Source organism: Mollisia scopiformis (genome assembly GCF_001500285.1).
Source record: "Mollisia scopiformis unplaced genomic scaffold LY89scaffold_4, whole genome shotgun sequence".
NCBI lineage: Eukaryota > Fungi > Ascomycota > Leotiomycetes > Helotiales > Mollisiaceae > Mollisia > Mollisia scopiformis.
In genome coordinates this window covers 1,056,856-1,075,411 of record NW_017263584.1, presented here as the reverse complement: position 1 = coordinate 1,075,411, position 18,556 = coordinate 1,056,856, and the positions used below count along the sequence as shown (strand labels likewise).

General features: G+C 48.9%; 5 protein-coding genes across 5 annotated transcripts; 3 read left to right on the top strand and 2 right to left on the bottom strand.

Moving 5' to 3' along the window:
• Nucleotides 1–1,237, top strand: LY89DRAFT_729391 (DUF1295-domain-containing protein; the record flags this gene model as incomplete). The annotated part of the gene is made up of 4 exons (XM_018219378.1): nt 1–56; nt 169–479; nt 544–637; nt 706–1,237. The coding sequence occupies 4 exons, from the start codon at nt 1–3 to the stop codon at nt 1,235–1,237; spliced, it is 993 nt and encodes a 330-aa protein (XP_018076251.1).
• Nucleotides 1,238–4,135: 2,898 nt separating this feature from the next.
• LY89DRAFT_387569 (uncharacterized protein) lies at nt 4,136–5,323 on the top strand. The gene is made up of 2 exons (XM_018207162.1): nt 4,136–4,746; nt 4,961–5,323. Exons 1-2 carry the CDS (start codon nt 4,234–4,236, stop codon nt 5,036–5,038), a joined length of 591 nt encoding a protein of 196 aa, XP_018076250.1. The 5' UTR covers nt 4,136–4,233; the 3' UTR covers nt 5,039–5,323.
• Nucleotides 5,203–7,242, top strand: LY89DRAFT_576259 (serine palmitoyltransferase-like protein 2; the record flags this gene model as incomplete). The annotated part of the gene is made up of 1 exon (XM_018208834.1): nt 5,203–7,242. One exon carries the CDS (start codon nt 5,203–5,205, stop codon nt 7,240–7,242), a length of 2,040 nt encoding a protein of 679 aa, XP_018076249.1.
• A 3,366-nt stretch (nt 7,243–10,608) lies between these two features.
• On the bottom strand, nt 10,609–11,614 carry LY89DRAFT_694353 (triosephosphate isomerase; the record flags this gene model as incomplete). The annotated part of the gene is made up of 4 exons (XM_018216699.1): nt 10,609–10,658; nt 10,712–11,296; nt 11,443–11,513; nt 11,577–11,614. The coding sequence occupies 4 exons, from the start codon at nt 11,612–11,614 to the stop codon at nt 10,609–10,611; spliced, it is 744 nt and encodes a 247-aa protein (XP_018076248.1).
• A 953-nt stretch (nt 11,615–12,567) lies between these two features.
• On the bottom strand, nt 12,568–14,346 carry LY89DRAFT_729388 (uncharacterized protein; the record flags this gene model as incomplete). Its single annotated transcript, XM_018219377.1, has 1 exon — nt 12,568–14,346. The coding sequence occupies one exon, from the start codon at nt 14,344–14,346 to the stop codon at nt 12,568–12,570; it is 1,779 nt and encodes a 592-aa protein (XP_018076247.1).
• Nucleotides 14,347–18,556: the final 4,210 nt, after the last annotated feature.

Sequence of the window (18,556 nt, the reverse complement as noted above, 5' to 3'; positions counted from 1 at the left end):
ATGCCCCTCCTAAACACCCTCCTCTCAATAACCAATTTCCGCAACCCCTTCCTCCGGTACACTCCCCTCCTCTCTTCCTCTCCCCCTCCTCTCTTCCTCTCCCCCTCCTCTTCTCCCTCCTCCTTCCCTCCTCCCTCTCTCTCACCCACTAACAACCAACCCTCACAGAACCCTCCTCCCCACAATAGGCACGGCCTTCGCCCTCCAAACCCTCGTAGCCATCCCCTCCATCGCCGTCCAATCCGAGCGTTTCTACGATCTCTCCGGCTCGTTGACGTATCTATCCGTTACTGCGCTTTCGCTTTACTTGCCGGCGTTGCGGGCACGTGCTGCTTCTTCGCTAGCTGGAGGAGTGAAACCGCCGTTTCCGGGGCTGTGGGATGGAGTGTTGGGCAGAGGAAGCGGGATTGGGGGGATGGAGGGGTTGAATTGGAGACAGGTGGTTTTGAGTGCTGCGGTGGGGGTTTGGGCTACTAGGTGTAAGTTAAGAGTCACATGGGGGGAGGGGATAGGATGGGGTAGAGGCTAATGATGATTGCACAGTGGGCAGTTATTTATTCCAACGAGTTCTGAGTGATGGGAAGGATTCGCGCTTCGATGAGATTAAGAAGAGTCCACCGAAATTCTTCACTGCGTTGTATGTCTCCTTTCTCCCCTCCCTTCTCTCTCGCTTTCTACATACAGTACTGACTACAACTCAAACAGCATGGCCCAAGCAACATGGGTCTCCCTCTGCCTCCTCCCCCTCCTGGCCCTAAACTCCATCCCTTACCCCCTCCTCTCCACCCTCCCAGCCCTCAAAACAACAGACGTCCTCGGTCTGCTCCTCTACACCGGCGGCCTTTCCTTCGAGATCGTCGCCGACCGCCAGAAAGCCGCGTGGGCCGCGGCTAAGAAGCGCAAGGAGCACGACGAGGATTTCCTGACCTCGGGCCTGTGGGCAAAATCCAGGCATCCGAATTATTTCGGGGAAGCGACGCTGTGGACCGGGATCGCGGTTATGGCCGGAGGGGTGCTGGCTTCGAGTGTGGGGTTGAGGGGCATGGGGACTAGTGGGGTTGGGGGGAGGGTGTTGGGGGTTGGATTGGCGGCGGTTAGTCCTGCGTTTGTGACTTTTTTGTTGTTGAATGTTAGTGGAGTGCCGTTGAGTGAGGAGAAGTATGACAAGAGGTATGGGGATAGGAAGGAGTATAGGGAGTGGAAGGAGAATACGCCGAAGTTCGTGCCAAAGTTTTGAGGTGAAAGATGAGGGAGGGTGGAAAAACGAGAGTTTTATATAGAAAGATATGTTATTGATGCACTGATGACTTAGCTATTCGTGTTCCAAGACATTGGGTATCCATACAGCTGGTACCACAGAACTCGTTGTCCAGAGTCGACATTGTCCAAGGTTTCCAGAGCGAATAAGAGGTCTCGCAAAGTACGTCTCTGGGATATGGAGTAGAGCGAATCAAAGGGAAAAGTAATAAAAGGGCTGGGGAAACACTATACGCAATACTCAGTAGATAGGGAAGCTCTTTCTCTACATCATTCATCTCCACCGCCTCTCTTATGAATCAGATGAACGACTCAGGTGGTCAAAATCGACACAATACTTCAGAGTCGGAAAGACTACTTCTTCGTAAGCCAAAGTCTTGGATATGTCCCATCTGGTCCCATCGAGGCGTTTTCTACAACAGTGTGCAAAGACATCTTGCTACCTTGCGGGTCAACAAACAATGACAAAAACATGGAAATCAGATCGATCGAGGATCATGCTCAATGCATATATCCCAAATCTCCAACAACACTCGTCATCTTCTCCTTAAACAGTGTCCAGGGCTACTCCTGGATCGCTTAAACAACGCAACCCAGACCTCTTGAAATCTGCCCCTCCATGACGCAACTGAAGATATTCTGACCAGCATTCCCCAGACATTCCAGAAGACGATAGATATACTTCTAGCCCTTCGCTATCACCAGTGACCAAAACTCCTGCCACCAAACTCTAGTTATTAGTGAATTATATTTCTATATCAACCCCGAAAACCCGTCCACCGTCCAACAGCTCTCTTCAAAATCTATATAAACCCGACCGCCCGAAGTTTCTCCGGATTCTTTAACAATATTCGAGCACCAAAAGAAAATGTTTTAGGTGCGTCTGCACCGGGCACCTCGCACCGGGCACCTCGTACCGGGCACCACGCACCGGGCCCACGCACCTAATACATTTTCTTTTGGTGCTCGAATATTGTTAAAGAATCCGGAGAAACTTCGGGCGGTCGGGTTTATATAGATTTTGAAGAGAGCTGTTGGACGGTGAACGGGTTTTCGGGGTTGATATAAAAATATAATTCACTAACTAGAAGCACGTGCCAAAACAAGGCGTTAATCACGAGTTTAAAAATTAAATTAAAAATTTTAATTTTAATCACAGGGTATGCTAATTAAAATCCCTAAGCGCTACTCTAGTATTTACCTTAAACTCTGCTTTCACTTCAAATCTTAGGCGGCACTCCAATACTCACCTGAAGTTCTGCTCTCACCTCAAATCCTAGGCGCTACTCCAGGGGAAATCTTGGCGCCTCTGAATAGTGATATCCAAACCACTGTTTCAAGAACTTCAAATGAGTTTTGAGGCTAGAATAGCTGAATGTTGACGCGGCTAGGACGAAGGAAAAGCAAAGGCCTGAAAGAAACCGAATTGTATTCTCGCGCCTCGTTTCAACTGATACTTGTCCGATCTTCAGGGTATGTCCCAGATGCCTCATCACTCGACACAGCATCCAAGAACTACTCCACCGTGACGCAAGAAATGAAGGTTGTTCCAGCATTCCCCAAGTATTTCAGAAGATCAATGGACTTGTATACCTCCACGATGCATAGTGATCTGGGTATGAACCCCGCTCAACGCGTCTAACAACTCATGCCAACGTGTGGACGCGTCGTTGGCCCAAACATCGAGAAGGTTTCGAAGACTCGGTCTTCGTTCACCGTCTAGGATGATTCCCATGAGTCGTTCGTTGCATAGCAATGACGAAGCCCATCGATCGTGATCCAGCTTCCTCCAATGTTTCGCAAAGGGAAAGTCAATTCCACAACATCTCGTGATATGTAGCCGTAACCGGAATACGATACGTATCCGAGTTCTCCTCCATCCGACGAGTCGACAAGACGTCAATTCTTGCTTTTATTTATTTACCCTCTCAACAGCGTTGCCGCTGCCGATGCCGAGCAGACCGAGCCAGCAATCAGATGGCAGGCGGGCGCTGGCATCTAGATCTTCCAACGGGTGTTGGCGCAAAGGGGCACGATCTAACCGTGTGCGATGAGATCATCGGTCGAAGCCAAATTAATGTTTTTTTTTGGCTCCATCAGCATCATCCCGGATGTCAGGGGAAAGCAAACAATGGAACAATCATGGACGCAAGATGTGGCTTGTACAGTATCGTGGGATCGAGATCCGAATAATGTGGATGTGGATGTGGATGTGGATGTGGATGGTTTGTGATTTCAGTTGTGTGATGGATCCTGGAGCTGTTTCAAGAGACGGGGAAGAGGCTGCGGTGGTTCTTTGTGATTTCGTGCATCGGTTTCATGCTGACTGTACTCGGTAAGCATCGCATCGCATCCCATCTCTAAATTTGAAATTGGATGCACAAATTGCACAACTCGCTTCTACTCTACTTCACCTTGGCAGACATAAATCAATTGATCTTCTTCACAAATCCTGCAATGGAATAAAGTGCCATTCCACAATTCATCTCGCATGTCGCTCCTCGGTTTTCCTGGCCCTCCTACAGTAAAGCTCTGAAATGCAAATGACCCCTCGATGCACAGAGAGAAGAAGCGAAGTCCGAGGGTCCGATCAAAAAGAGAGAGGGAAAAATTTTGGGAGCTTCCCGCAATTCCCGTCGTTAGACGAGCAAATCAGCAGTGGGTGGGATGGATGGATGGAGATTGTGGATCCAGGTGATGGCGGTGATTGGATCGCAATCTGCTGCTTTAATGAAATTGTGCTGCTGCCCCTGTTCAGCATCGGTTTGTGCCTCATCTAAGCCCGAGCCCGAGCCTGAGCCTGAGCCTGAGCCTCTGCCCCTAAATCACTCCTGGCCCCAGACTCTCCAGTAAATTTACTTACAGGCCTGCTGCCGTGAGCCCTAGCCAGCCTAACCTGCCCAGACCAGCCCACTGCGAGCCCTGTCTTCTCTTCCCTCTCTTCCCTGACCGACGAAAAAGAAAAGGGCGAAGCGGATGCACCGGCGATTACAGACCTATCCCAGCCAGCCCAGCCCAGCCCAGCCCGGAATTTTAATGTTGGCGACCGCTGCTGCTGCTGCTGCTGCACTGACATCGATCGTCTCTCTTCATAAGATTCTCTCCTGTGCTTCTCTCGGCCACTTCTCTCGTCTCTTCCTCTTCCTCCTCCCTCTTCTCTCTCCTATTGCATCCATTCGTCTCGACCTCACCTCACCTCACCTCACCTCACCTCACCTCACCTCACCTCCCCTCACCTCCCCTCACCTCCCCTCCACGTCCTCGTCGTTTCTTCTTCGTCCCGTCTGCCTGTGCGTCTGCAGACTCTCAAACGTCAACGGTCGTGGTCGGCAGCAGAGGAAGCTATCAAATAGCAGGTACATCCAGGCGTGCATTTGGTGGAACAAAGATATCAGTGGCGCCACCTCGAGAACGCGCTTTCCTCGCGACAACCATCCAACAATCAGCACACCACATCTATCACACGAACCTGCTTCGACGGTAACCGGTATGCACATATATCTCCTTTCCTTCCTATGTTCACTTGGATGAGGGTCAATTCACTCATTTGGGCCTGAGACAGCTGTCTCGGCGTCTCACCTGGGCTGCTCCAATTCAAATCTTGCTCCTAAACTCAAACTTTTCTTTACTTCACTCTTCTCCTCCCTCGAAAATTCATTCCGGCCTCTCAACCAAGCATTTCAAAAACTGACAATCCGCCGACCATATTGCAGACTCAGCCACCCGAGCAACATACCTTCACCGCTGCACCTCGGGGTCAGACAAATCCGCGCGACATTGATCTACGACATCCTTCCTGAATCAGTCCTCAGTGCACCGACAAGTTTCACTCGACGACTCAGATTTCTATTGGTTTAGAGCAATCTTATCAGCGACTCTTCTCTCCACGCCCTCACGAAATCTCATACCTTCTGCTTCCAGCAGCTATTACAGTCCATGAGCACAATGCCTCAAAGACAACTCCGAAATCCGTTTGCCAGTACTCCCAGCACAGCGGTTGCCATACCGCCCTCCGACAAGCCTACAGCCCGGCGACCTTCGACCTCGAAGGCCAACAGATTGACTCAATTCTTCTCTTCCTCACCAAAGAGTAAGGAGCAGCAATCTGCACAGGCAGCTCTCCTTTCTGCGGTGGCCGCACAGCAGCAACGACTGCTAGATAACCCATCGCCACATATCAGCGCTCCATCATTGTCATTACCCACCATTTCTCTCTCCACAGCAAAGGCCGGTGAGGCTAATATGGACGAGCCCCCTACGACTCTTTTCCAACCACCTTCTGTTGCAGAAGCTAAAAGACAAGCAAGAATCGACGCACAATTCGGACCTCTTGGAAGCCAGAGTCACAGATATGTTTCCCAGCATGTGGGTGAAGAGCTCGAAGCTCCTGTTATGGACGAACCCCCTTACTATTACCTCCTGACGACGTACATAAGTTATCTTATCCTGATAATCTTTGGCCACGTTCGAGACTTCTTTGGCAAGCGATTCAGAGCCGAAAATTACAAGCATCTCAAATCGGCCAACGGTTATGCTGCTCTCAACAGCGATTTCGACAACTTCTACGTGCGCCGATTGAAGTTGCGAATTGACGACTGCTTTGCTCGGCCAATAACGGGTGTACCTGGAAGATATATCACCTTGATGGATCGCAAGACCGAAGATTACAACCGTCATTATCAGTTCACTGGCACCTACACCGAAACTCTCAACATGAGCTCCTACAATTATCTCGGCTTCGCTCAATCAGAAGGTCCTTGCGCAGACGCAGTCGAGGAGTCTATCAAGAAATACGGTATTAGTGCAGCTAGCCCTCGCGCAGATGCAGGTACTTCAGAACTGGCCATGGAAGTTGAAGACAAGATTGCCAAGTTCGTTGGTAAACCAGCTGCTATGGTCTTCTCTATGGGTTTCGCAACAAATGCTACTTCGTTCCCAGCTTTGGTTGGAAAGGGATCTCTGATCATCTCTGACGAGCTCAACCACGCTTCCATCCGTATTGGTGCCCGTCTCTCCGGCGCTATGATCACCTCCTTCAAGCACAATGATATGCAAGATCTAGAGGAAAAGCTTCGCGAGGTTATTTCTCAAGGTCAACCAAGAACCCACCGCCCATGGAAGAAGATTTTGGTCGTCGTTGAAGGTCTCTACTCTATGGAAGGAACAATGTGCAATTTGCCAGGTATTCTCAAGCTCAAGAAGCGCTACAAGTTTAACTTGTTTGTTGATGAAGCTCACTCCATTGGTGCTCTTGGTCCCAGGGGCCGTGGTGTATGCGATTACTTTGGTATCGATCCTTCCGAGATTGACATTCTCATGGGTACATTGACAAAATCGTTTGGCGCCAATGGTGGTTATGTCGCTGCCGAGAAGCATATCATTGACAAACTCCGCATGACGAACGCGGCAACGATCTATGGCGAATCACCAACTCCTCCCGTTCTGATGCAAATCCTCAGCGCTCTCAAAATCATTTCTGGCGAGATGGTTCCTGGTCAAGGAGAGGAACGCCTTCAACGTATTGCCTTCAACTCACGTTATCTTCGCTTGGGATTGAAGCGTCTCGGATACATTGTTTACGGTCACGACGATTCTCCTATCATCCCAATCATGCTTTACAACCCCGCTAAGATGCCTGCCTTTTCCCACGAAATGCTTCGTCGCAAGATCTCGGTTGTCATTGTTGGATATCCTGCCACTCCTCTGATTTCGTCCCGTGCTCGATTCTGTGTCTCTGCTGCTCACAATAAGGATGACATGGATCGTGTCCTCGCTGCTTGTGACGAGATTGGCAATGTTCTCCAGCTCAAGTTTTCCACTGGTATTGCAGGAGGCGCCGAGCACCTTCCAGACGGAGTGACTCCCGAAATGGAGAAGGAATGGCAAAAAGCGAATGGTCTCCAAGGTGTTGTTACGCCACCTCGATGGTCTATCCGCGAAGTCATTGCCAATGGTGTTCAAGATGTCAAGCAGCCCTTGAGGTGATTCGTTTCCTATCGATACGGCAACCTCAGAGGTTGTCTAAACGGAGTCAGATGATGGTGGTCCGGTCACTTCCCTGGACCCCTCTGCGAGACACCTCGCAACTGCACCTTTTTTGCAGCCATCTGTACTCCACCTTCTCTCCATCGTTGAGAAGGTCTAACCTTGTATATTACCATTCTGATTACAATCGTTCATGTTCAAGCGGCACACGCATAGATACCCTCTTCCGTTGTTGCCTTTTTTCGGGGGTCTACACTATTTGTTACAGGCATCCATCACAACCTTGCATTTTCCGTTGTTGATGGCCTGAAGTCTAGGGTTTGGCATTGCATGGCATTGGGAAATTTGATCTTTGGTCTCGGCGTTTGAGAGAGTCATGTTGCTGTTGGCTTTTTAATATACTACGGTACCTCATTCGCTTGTTCCTTTCTTTCTCTTCTTGCTTCCGAATAGAATGAGGGGCTTGAAGGAATTGAAGGTGGATTAAACTGAGCTGGAATTGGATGGGGTAATTTTTAATATTTTAATGATGAATGGTGGCGTGAAAGGGTGGGATGGATGAGATGGGATGAAAGTGTGTAAATAAGATTGTGGGTGGTTGGTGTATGGTGTTATCGTCAGAGGTGAGGAGAGGAGAGTGGGTGTGGGGTTAGTTGTAGATAGAGAATGAGAAACTGGTTTTCTCGAATTTGTTCCTGGTCTGTTTGGAGTGGCTAGGAGTGATTCTCTAGGTGATGATATGGTGCCTGACAAGCTGTGAATGTCTAAACGCTACCGGATTCTTAAGGTGAGAATAATCTCTACATCAAAATAGCAAATTTTGTCCTGTGTAAATGTCTGTCCAGGAAATAGGGTTCAAGAAAAGGTAGATGTGGGTTCTCATCTTAGCTTCTTATGTATATCTTTGTTTATCTTTGAAAGAGAATTACTTCACTTTAATTTGTTCGTTGGTCACGCAAGAAATAGTATCCAGAAAACAAACAAACATTATTTTCCAAGACAATTAACAAGTTACATATATAAACCTTAGATTGAATCTTTCTTTCCTTCCTTCCTTCCCTCCCTCTTTCCTTCTTTCCTGAATAACTATTCACTAATCCCAGACTTTTTTTTTTCACTTCACTCTTGAGTCATGAGGTGTACGACATGTACACTGCGAATAAAGTGAATAAAGCCTCCCTATTTCGTAGACTAGACTAGACTAGGAGATGATAGGGTATATATAAAACGCCACCCATCTGCTCGATTCCTACTCAACAACAACAACAGCGAACTCCCAATCCTTAACAGCACAGGAGATGTGTGGAAGGGTCTCCGGCTCCTTGGATCCTTGGGTCCCCGGTGGCAGGGTGACCCGGTGGTGACCTGGTGGCGGGCAGGGTATTGCTTTATTACTTAAAGGGGGTGTGTTTATTTTTGCTGAGAACGATCTGGGAGGTGAGGGGGGTGGTGGTTTGGGGGTTTTTGGTGGTAGAGAGGGGGGGGGGGGGGGGGAAGTTGGTGGTTGAAGGAGAGTTGGCAACAACAAACAACAAAAACTAAACAACACCCCCCAAACCACCCAATCAAACTCTATAACCAAAAAAAACCCATACACCCAGTAAACCGCGAACAAAAAAAACACGGGTCACCAAGTCCCCCGTCAAGCGGTCGTGAAGCGGAATCCAAGAGATGTGGATTTTGTGTCCAGGCGGGGCGGGGGCGAAATATATATACCTCGTTAGGCCGTCAGAGAGGTGAGGGTGCGTCATCCATCCACGGCTGTCTTGCGGAAGACGGGTTGGATGGTGTGGTGCGAACGAGTGAAGTGGGATTGAGGGAGGTGGACGGTATGTTGTGAGAGAGTGAAATAGTGAAGTAGGGATTTGGCGGGAAAGGGAGGGAGAGGTGGATGGTGTGACGGTGTTTGATGTGAGTTTGAGAAAGGTATAAAACGAACAGCTGGTTCATCTCCCAACGCGAAACAAACTTCTTGAAGTACAATAATGGTCGGAGCTAGAAGGGTTTTGTTCTGATTTCTTTGGCATGTGTATGTATGGAGCTTGGCCATGTATATGTAGGTTGAGTACTTTCCTATAGAAAGCGAATATGTGTTTAGTGGAAAGAATGATGGTTGAAGGAGAGTTGATGACAGAGGAAGAGTTGGTAATAGAGGAGAATTGATAATATAAAGAGAGTTGACAATAGAATAAGAGTTAACAATAGAACTCAATCCAACCTAACTTACAAAACTAGAAATCTATATAGCAAGTTACGTAAAAGAAACTCGACTCAACCAATCCTGCCAAAAAGACACCAAGAACCATAAAGCAATTTTTGTCAAGGTTCGTTTGCAAGAAGAAGAAGATATCGAGTCGGACGACAATTCTTTTAAGCAAATCCATACGAGCCTCGTGGCCTATTTGGTGTTCAGACGGTGCGATATGGAAGAGTGAATTTAAGGGTAAGCGGGCAAGGAAAGGTTGGACGGTGTGATGCGGAAGAGTGAATGTGAGTGCGAGCAAGGTATAAAGTGGGGTTTGAGATCATGTCCAGCTTCATGAGTGATCTCATCCACAACATTTCTTTGGCATCTAGTAAGGTTCACCTTACTTGTGAGATGAGGGGGCTTTTGATTGGTGTGGATAGAGCTTCTTTAGTTGTTCTCTATGGTGAAATTTTGGGAGGTGGAGATCAGAATTTGTTGAGAGTAGAAGAAGAGGTGACAATGGCTTCTGGATTGAGTAGCCAGATATTATATATTTTGTAGCAAATGATCTGGAATAAATTTGAAACCCAACGCGTTGAGTATTCGTCCCAGACACAGACCCAGGGAATTGTGAAGAAATTCTCATAGAGCTTGGTTTGCGGGAGGAAGATTGTGATTGCAAGACATCTCTTTTGAGAAGGTTGATGCGAGCCTTTGATCCGATGTCGAGTGATATAGAAGCGAGACCTTTGAGGATGATGTAGATAGAATAGGAAGGGTCAGATGGCTTGAGATGAAAAGGTGAACTTCGGACGAGAGATTGACTAGAGGAATACTTGGGTAGAAGAGTGAATAGTTGTATTCTCTGTCTCTCAACAAGCCGCAAATATGTTCTGGAACTTTGTGATTAGCCGGGACAATCAATGGGAAATGGATAGAGCAGCTAAGGACGAAAATGTTACTTTGTGAACAAAGATATCTCTCATATGGTGTGATCACTTGATAATTGGCTCTCTGCCTCTTTCAGAAAGTCACTATAGGCGTTCACATCACGCGTAATAAAGCTGTCAAAATTTTGTCTGTTCATCAATTTTGTTCAGGAACTCATAGCGGCGATTTTCTCTATGTCATGTCCTCATAACTCACAACCGTGCAGACCCAGAATTACCATCGTGCAGTCACAGATGGCTGTTAATGATATCCACGAAAGCAGGCTTGAGAGAAGCACCTATCGAGCAAAGTCAGCACTGTCCCCAAATCCAAGAAACAGAGAATACATACCACCAACAAGGAACCCATCAATATCAGTCTGCTTGCTCAAATCCTTGCAATTCTTCTCACTAACACTCCCCCCATAAATAATCCTCGTCTCCTCCGCAACCTTCTCACTAACCTCCTTCTTCAACCACCCCCGGATAGCAGCATGAACCTCCTGCGCCTGTTCCGTGCTGGCCACCTTGCCCGTCCCAATCGCCCAGATCGGCTCGTACGCAATAACAATCTTGCTCCAATCCGCCACCTTATCCTTCACAGCCTTCAACTGCGACGTCACGACATCAATCGTCTTCCCGCTCTCGCGCTGCTCCAAGCTCTCGCCGCAGCAGAAGATGACGCCGATGCCGCCGTCGAGCGCGGCTTTCGTCTTGGACGCGACGAAGACGTCGTCTTCTTGCAGGATCACCCTGCGCTCAGAGTGCCCGAGTAATGTCCAGGTGATGTTGCTGTCTTTGAGTTGGTCGACGGAGATCTCGCCGGTGAAGGCGCCGTTGGGCTTGTCGAAGACGTTTTGGGCGGCGACTTCGAGGCCGGGCTTGAGGTGCTCGCGGGCGAGGAGGAGGTAGAGGGCTGGTGGGGCGATAACTACTTCTGTTTATCGTAGAAAAAACGTTGTGGTCAGCTTATGTTGCACGGTGAAGTTGTGAGACTGTTGACGATAGATAGCTACACCGACTCGAGGACTCGAGAAAGAGTCTGCCGACGAACGAGAAGCAGAGAGGAGAGAGGGGACAAACCAGTCTTGGGATCCAATTTAGCTTCATTCAGGTATCCGATGATCTTTTTAATGGTCTCAACAGAGCCATTCCTACGCAACAATCAGCTTTCTCTTTCAACCTCAACAACCCCGCACCAAGCAAGGGAAACTGACATCTTAAAGTTACCACCAACGAAGAATTGACGAGCCATGATTGCGATTGATACCTCTCAGCCACGAAAAATACGAAGAATTGAATAGTTGTTGAGCGAAAGACAAAACCTATCGAAGAAAATCGGAAGGTTTTGAGATGGGTAGATTCGGTGGGTGGGATCCAGCAGCTGCTGCCCCTCCATGACGAAAACTCGCCGCGAGACACGTGAATACCACTCATAAAAAATTTCTTTCAGAAACGAATCAGAAAAAGTAAAATCCCACGCTCTGGTTCACCAATCATTATGGAGTAGATTATTGGGTAATTGAGTGAGAAAGGGAGATCATCCTGTTTTCCGCGCCGGGAACATCCCCCCGCAAAAAAAAGCCTTGCCTTGCCAGCGAAGAGGGTCAGGCCTGTATGTACCTTCATGTTTGGTATTGTACCTACCCTATGAGATGCGCTGCAGGTGGTAATTGGACTGCCAGCCCTCCAGTTTGGGCAGTGATGCAGCAGCAAGCAGCAGAGGACCGGACGGAGTTCATGGTCCATCCCACCACCTAATCAGTCACGCAATGGGTATTATAAAAGGGGATTTCTCCGCACTTTGTTCTGCGACGATGATTGAAGGAATTGATGGTTCATTAAGTTGCTCAATTGATGGTACAGTACATTTGTGGTATCTGGTCCTTCCTCTTATTATGAGGGAATTTGAAAATCATTCATCATTCAATTCGTAGCCAGATGTTTTTTCTGGCTCTGCCCAAAGTGGGAAATTGTAGCGTCCCAGAAAAGAAGAAAATTCGTGGATATCACAAGTCAGACAGACGCTGGACCATAAACAACGCATCCGAAAAAGCTAACCTTGTACAGGAAGAAGGAATTGCATATCTTTCAATCTTGCCGCCCCCAGAAGAGAAGGAATAAAACAGAGGTAACCTTCATCCTCCTCGCGGTCCCAGTCTAGACGAGACAGAAAGAGAAGGTATTCATCATGAGAGGGAAAGCCAATTACCAGCCACGGTCATCGTAACTGGCGCTAGACATGCTGGGCGGATAACGTCTTGGAAGATTCTGAGCAGCGAACGGATGAGGAGAGATTGGAGAAGTAAAGACTCTCCTCGCTTCCGGCCTGCGGAATTCTCGTTCTCGTTCCCTGGGATCGCTGGGTCTACGATCAAAAATGTCTCGAGTTGGAGAGATGGACGGTGAGCTATCGCCTCGGAATGAGTAGCTCTGTCGACGAGGAAGGAACTCGGGTCTGTCGAGAGGTCGGCGATCGATGTATTCCTCGGCTTCGCGACGCATCCGCTCTTCCCTCATGATGGCATGGTCATCGGCTTCTCGTCTTCGGATGAGGTACTCGTCTTCTTGGCTACGGATGTCGTCGACGTATCTCTCTTCCGCGTAGCGAGGTTCGCTGTAGCGAGGACGCTCGGGAAGGCGGGCGTACGAAACCACTGCTCTGGGAGATTCAACGATGCGTTCAATGCGAGGTTGCTCGATGACTCGCTCAATTGGTGGTCTCTCGATTATACGCTCGATGATAACGGGTTGAGGGGCGACAGGAGACTGGATTCTATCGCCTAACTCGGCCCTAGCATCCTCTTTCCCAGCTTGATATGCGGAAGTGATGGGGTCGAAAGCCGGAACAACACGTGGGACGTCAGGGACATATGGACGCTGAGGACCTTGCTGTTGGTGGTGCTGTTGTGGGTGGTGAGGAACACCGTATGCATCGCTTGGCCTTCGCTCAGGAGACTGTCTTCGGTCCTCCAAAGAGTACTTTGGGCGGTGTCTGCTGTGGGAGCGTGTTGCTGCTCTGCTATTCCTCCTCCTCCCATGGTTAGATCTGGCGCTGATACTCGTATCCAGCGAGCTGCTGGCATCTGATTCGCTGTCACTTAGAGTATCGAACGAATCCGATGATCCTGTACTCGAGTCGTCCCGATCATGGAACCTCTTGTCTCTATGCCTCATCTTGGGCGATTTCTGATGTCCCTTGCCTATATCAACAAACAAGGGCTCTTGTCCACCCATCTTGTTCCCGTGTGCGCTCGGAGGTCGGAAGTCATGGGGTGGTGGTGGCGGGTGTTGTTGTGGTGGAGGAGGGGGAGGTCGAAGCGAATCGATTCGTCTCTTCTCGATGTTTTGGAACATCATCACTGCATTGAGTCCTGGCAACGGAGCTCGCTTGATATACAGTATCATCACCACAGTCTCAATTGCTTTCTTGCCCGGCTTCATCATGCTAGGGACCTCCTTCTCAATTCGGTCCATCTGCACGAGGGACCATTCGAAGTTCCTGTCCGTTTCCTTGGAAGCAAGGTCATCGAGAAGAGCGGTCACCTGGCCTTGCTGGAACTGAGCGAGAGCTGCTCTCTTCTCTGCCACAGTCTTTCCCTTTTCGCCCAGCTTCTTGATCTGTTTCTTGATATCGGCCTGGTCCAGGCGGTCCTCTGTCACTTCGGCTCTGGCCCATGATGGTCTTTCTTTGGGTGATAGTGCGGGCACTTTCCGTACACTGAATGCGGCATATGTCGTCAGCTTCTGCAGGCAATCGGCCTCTGTCAGAAGCTTTTGCGGAGTGATGTCCCGAATTCGGCTGGATTGCTGAATGATCTTTGGTGGCAATTGTGGTCCTGGACCATGACCACCTCCCGTTCCTGGTGGTCGAACTCCTGGTGGTGGTTGAGGTCGTTGACCTCCACCTCCACCTCCAGGGAAGAGTCCGGGGGGGCGGAAATTTGGTGGGGGAGGAGGCGGTGGGGGACCTCCAACGTGTGCCATGATGATATTGATGCTTGATGATTGTTGATTGAGAGCAAATAGATTGCTGTCCGCCTAGTAAATGGAAGCAGGAGTGAAATATTCCGACAAGGGACCAAGACGGGCGTGATGGAGAGGGAAGAAGGAAGAGGCGACGGGCGACTATAAGTCCAGCCTAGTTCTTTAAGCCGCAAGGTTTTCCTCTCAGACACCGATTGCTCAAGACAAAACGAGGCGAGCAATAAGAAAAAAGGTGTGGGTGCGCAAAGCAAAGATATATGGAACACTCTCAAGGCCCTAGCTGTGGCTTGCTAAGATGCAGAGAGAGCGACAGTCTGCATAACACACTTTGCTCCTTCTTCAGGGCGCTGGCGGGTGCTGCTGCTGGCTGGTGCAGTGGTGTTGCTCACGAATGAATGGCAGAGTGAGGGGTCAGAAAGCGGGGCAATACGATTCGTTTAGGGGCCCTCACAGGGCCTGCTGTTGGGGGCTTGGGCCTTACCGACATCGAGCCATGCACCACTGCAAGCCAGCGAGGCCACCAAAATGCCACCACTTGGCTGCAGACAGAAGGGAACAATATTGATGAACCGACTCACCGAGTACGATCGACACGCATACTCACACATGTCCCCGGCTATTCCTCCGTTCCTCTTATCTATTTTTGCGACAAACACATGAGGATGAATAATGAACGTCGCATACACATACACGCAGCCAGGAAACGGAGAGACAACTTACTTCCCTTCTTTGTTTTCCCATCCCTCCCTGCCTCTCCCTTCACGCCCGGGGATGCACGAGGCCTGGCTGACTGGATTTCACGATTTGATGCATATCGATGCACCTCCATCCAGGCAACCATTAGGAGGATCGGAGACCTTGAGCCTCCGTTGCCCTTTCTTGCCCTGGCCTGGGCTGTATGTAACGGGGCGAATTTGCGAGGCAGACTTCTGGCGCCCGTCTTGGGGTTGATGAGCAATTGCCAATCGCAGCTTGGCCTGGCCATCAGCACTAGGAGCAAAAGTGGATGTTTCGAGTGACTGACTCTTCAGCTTCATGCAGCCTGCATTCTGGCTACCCGCACAGGCTTCGAGTTCTCTCTCGTGCAACGGCTTGGCATATATTTGTTACGGAATAAGGTTCCCATCCGACGAGAGCGGACATGCTGCGAAACGGTTCAGCCGTGTGCCCGGATGGGGTTTGCGATGTGGAAACTTCTGATGTGCAGAACGGATGTTTGGTGGATGTTGTCAAAGATTTCTCGCACAAGGGCGACTGCACTGCAAGCCGCCGTTGTGCTTGTGGTCTGCAATCTGCAGGTCTCTAGGTACCTAAGCAACGAGTCAGGTGACAGTGGAGGCTAGCCTCGTGGGATCCACATTTCAAGCAAGCCCAAGCACTTAATTCCATTCTTCTCTTCATTATTTTATTTTGGACGATCAAAGTCAACAAACAAAATCCTTCAACCGTTCATCGGGGCCCGTTCCGAATCTCCACAAAAAGAAGGTGCGGAAAGGGTGGCAGAGAGATGCTTGCGGGATATGCGGACCTCGCCCAGCTTTGCGTAAGTAGGCTACATTTGCTCACCGACGAAGTTTGAACATCCAAGGTCGGGTACCACACCTCTGTCCAAAGTCCTACGAATCGAATCAAGACAAAATAAGACCGTGTCCGCGCCTCCCAATATCATCCAGATGAATGCGTGCTTTTGCCAGCATGGACTCGCAATCATGAAACTCGCGCCAGCATCATATTCGGTCACATTCGATAAGAATTGAGTTTTGTTGCTCTTATCATCCATAATTCGAACGGACGAGGACCAGTATTCGGTGACGTCGTGTGTCGATGGCTTGCAGCTTTGCCCGTGCTTGCATTGACCGACTCCACGCCCACCTTGTGTATCACTTACTGTTGATATTTCCTTCTGCTGGATATCGGTGAGATCTACATGGATTGACTTCCTGGATACAGTCGGCATTTCGTGCACTGAGGACATTGTTTCTGATTGTGTGCATTGACGGCGGGCTCTTGCGTTGGAGTTCATGCTATTCGGTATTGCAATAATCGTGGCGTGATGCCAGAAAAGGTGTTCTTTCCACCACGAGCAATCACTTACGCCCTGTTCGCCCTACCTGGAATGCAAATGCTGCAGCCACAATGCATGACTGCGATTGACTTCGATCCTTGGAATCTCCTACAGGAATCACGTACAGCAGACGGGCGAAATTCTTGGAAGTCTCGGTCAGCGTTAATCTTAGGAATTAGAGTTGGATAAACTTTCCAAAGTCTAACCACAAACAAGCTTCATAAGGGCAATGCTTTGCGGGGTCGTGTCTCCCTCCACACCACTCCAGATTATTGAAAGACGGTTCGCAACGCTCCCCTCCCGGACTCGAGGACACCAACACCCTGGGAAACCAATCACCGTTCCGCTGGAGCCAGCTGACCATCTTTCGTCCCGACTAAACTTCCACATTACCCTTACTGGCTCGATCTCTCCATGACTTTGAACTGATAGTTGATATCCGGAACCTTCTCTTTTCAGGGCCGTATCAATTTCTCCGATCCAACGGAAAATAAGGCTTGCACTTGGTCACACAGCGAAAGGATCGTCCCGATAATAGGCATTCGCCAATAAGGGTTGCGGGGTTGTCAAGATGATGCGACGATGCGGGAAGGCAGCACTCGAGATGATTGCTACCTACTCTGTGTTGCCAATCTTTCGAGTGAAGGTTACATCCGGACAGGAATTCTATGTTGTGCGCTGGGATTAAGACGGAATCACGAGTGCGTGGACTCGCAGCCACCGAGTCGATCGTCCTGAATTTTAGGTGTACTCTATATGTTGTGCGCAAGACAATCAGGGCGTCACTATCACCGAGTATCCGCGAACGCGGTTTTGTTGTGCAGCCCAATGAGCAGACTTGGTGGTGTTTTGGTACTTTGGGCATCAATGCGCTGCTTGCGACGTGCAACATAAACGTTGATGTGCAGAGATCTACCCACCTTTGCAGAAGTCTTATTTCTTTTTGTTACTTATAGAGCCGCATGTTTGCTGAGGCAATTATATGTCGTCGCTACTCATCTTGAGGCTCTGTCAATGCTCTATCTATGGCGGAGAGCGCTTTGGTCCAAGCTGTACTGCAGCAAGCTCTTCTTACTATCGGACACTTCTCTTCCAAATTGTCCCATTTGTTTTAGCCAGAGGAAGGGACAATGTCCCCATGATTTTCTTTTTCTATTCCAGGACGTCTTCTAAAAAGTGAGGCTGCTGGCAACCAGGTAGTTGGATTCATGTGGCAACCACCAGGCACAGAACCAATCACATAAGCTTGGTTGTTCTGGAACATATCTTTCAGTCAGCCCCATTAAATGTCAGGATATTCCGCATACACTCACGGGAATTGTCAGATGAGGGGCACATGTTTCAGAAAGAATGTGTTGTTCGTTCTAAATGATCGACCGAGTTCGTCTTGATCCAGGATGGGTTGCTGATCTTATACTGGATTCCAGATGATGCATGGTGATATTGCATGTGCATTGCATGAACCAGCGTGTCAAAGTCAGCGCTTTTTGCCACGCGCGAACACGTGCTTTGCTCTGTCCTGTCCAAGGGAATTCGTATGGAACAACAAAGAGTTGAATTGATGTCAATCATCCCTCTCATACTGAAACCTGTGAACGAAACTTAGCATTGAAGTGATCCATTTCTGCTATATGAGTGTCTGGGCATTGAATAGACAATACCTTGACTACAACTCGTGTTATCCCAAGGAACATTGCTAGTGGTTGTAATTCTGACTTTCAAGTCCTCGAATAGGTTTGACTAATTATATTCACCTGAAATGTTGGGGATTGGAATTGCAATTTTTGTTGGTCGAATTGTTTGAAATTAGGAAACAAATTAGCACAGTCACGCCTTTTTAATGCATAAATCATATACTATCACCAGCAGAATGTCGATTTCAAGATAATGATAAAAGCTATGAAACACGGTTCTGAACAGGACAAACTTTCTCAATGATTGATTTTACATATGCACTTTAATACATGAGGAATTCTTGACGCAAGGACAGTCTTTCTGCCCACATATGTATGAAGTGCGAGTTCTGCTCGAAGAGAAAGATCAACTACCAACCAACTCTAGAAAAGAGTCACTTTCACCTTCACAGAGCTGTAAAAGGGGCTCGTGATGGACCCACAATGAATAGACCTCTCGTACAAGGTTGAA

What these genes read in the sequence shown, in the direction of transcription:
- LY89DRAFT_387569 (XM_018207162.1), top strand. Translation starts at nt 4,234, where the DNA reads ATGCACCGGCGATTACAGACCTATCCCAGCCAGCCCAGCCCAGCCCAG. An exon ending in CTGCTTCGACGGTAACCGGT is followed by an intron (nt 4,747 to 4,960) that starts ATGCACATATAT and finishes CAATCCGCCGAC; the next exon opens with CATATTGCAGACTCAGCCAC.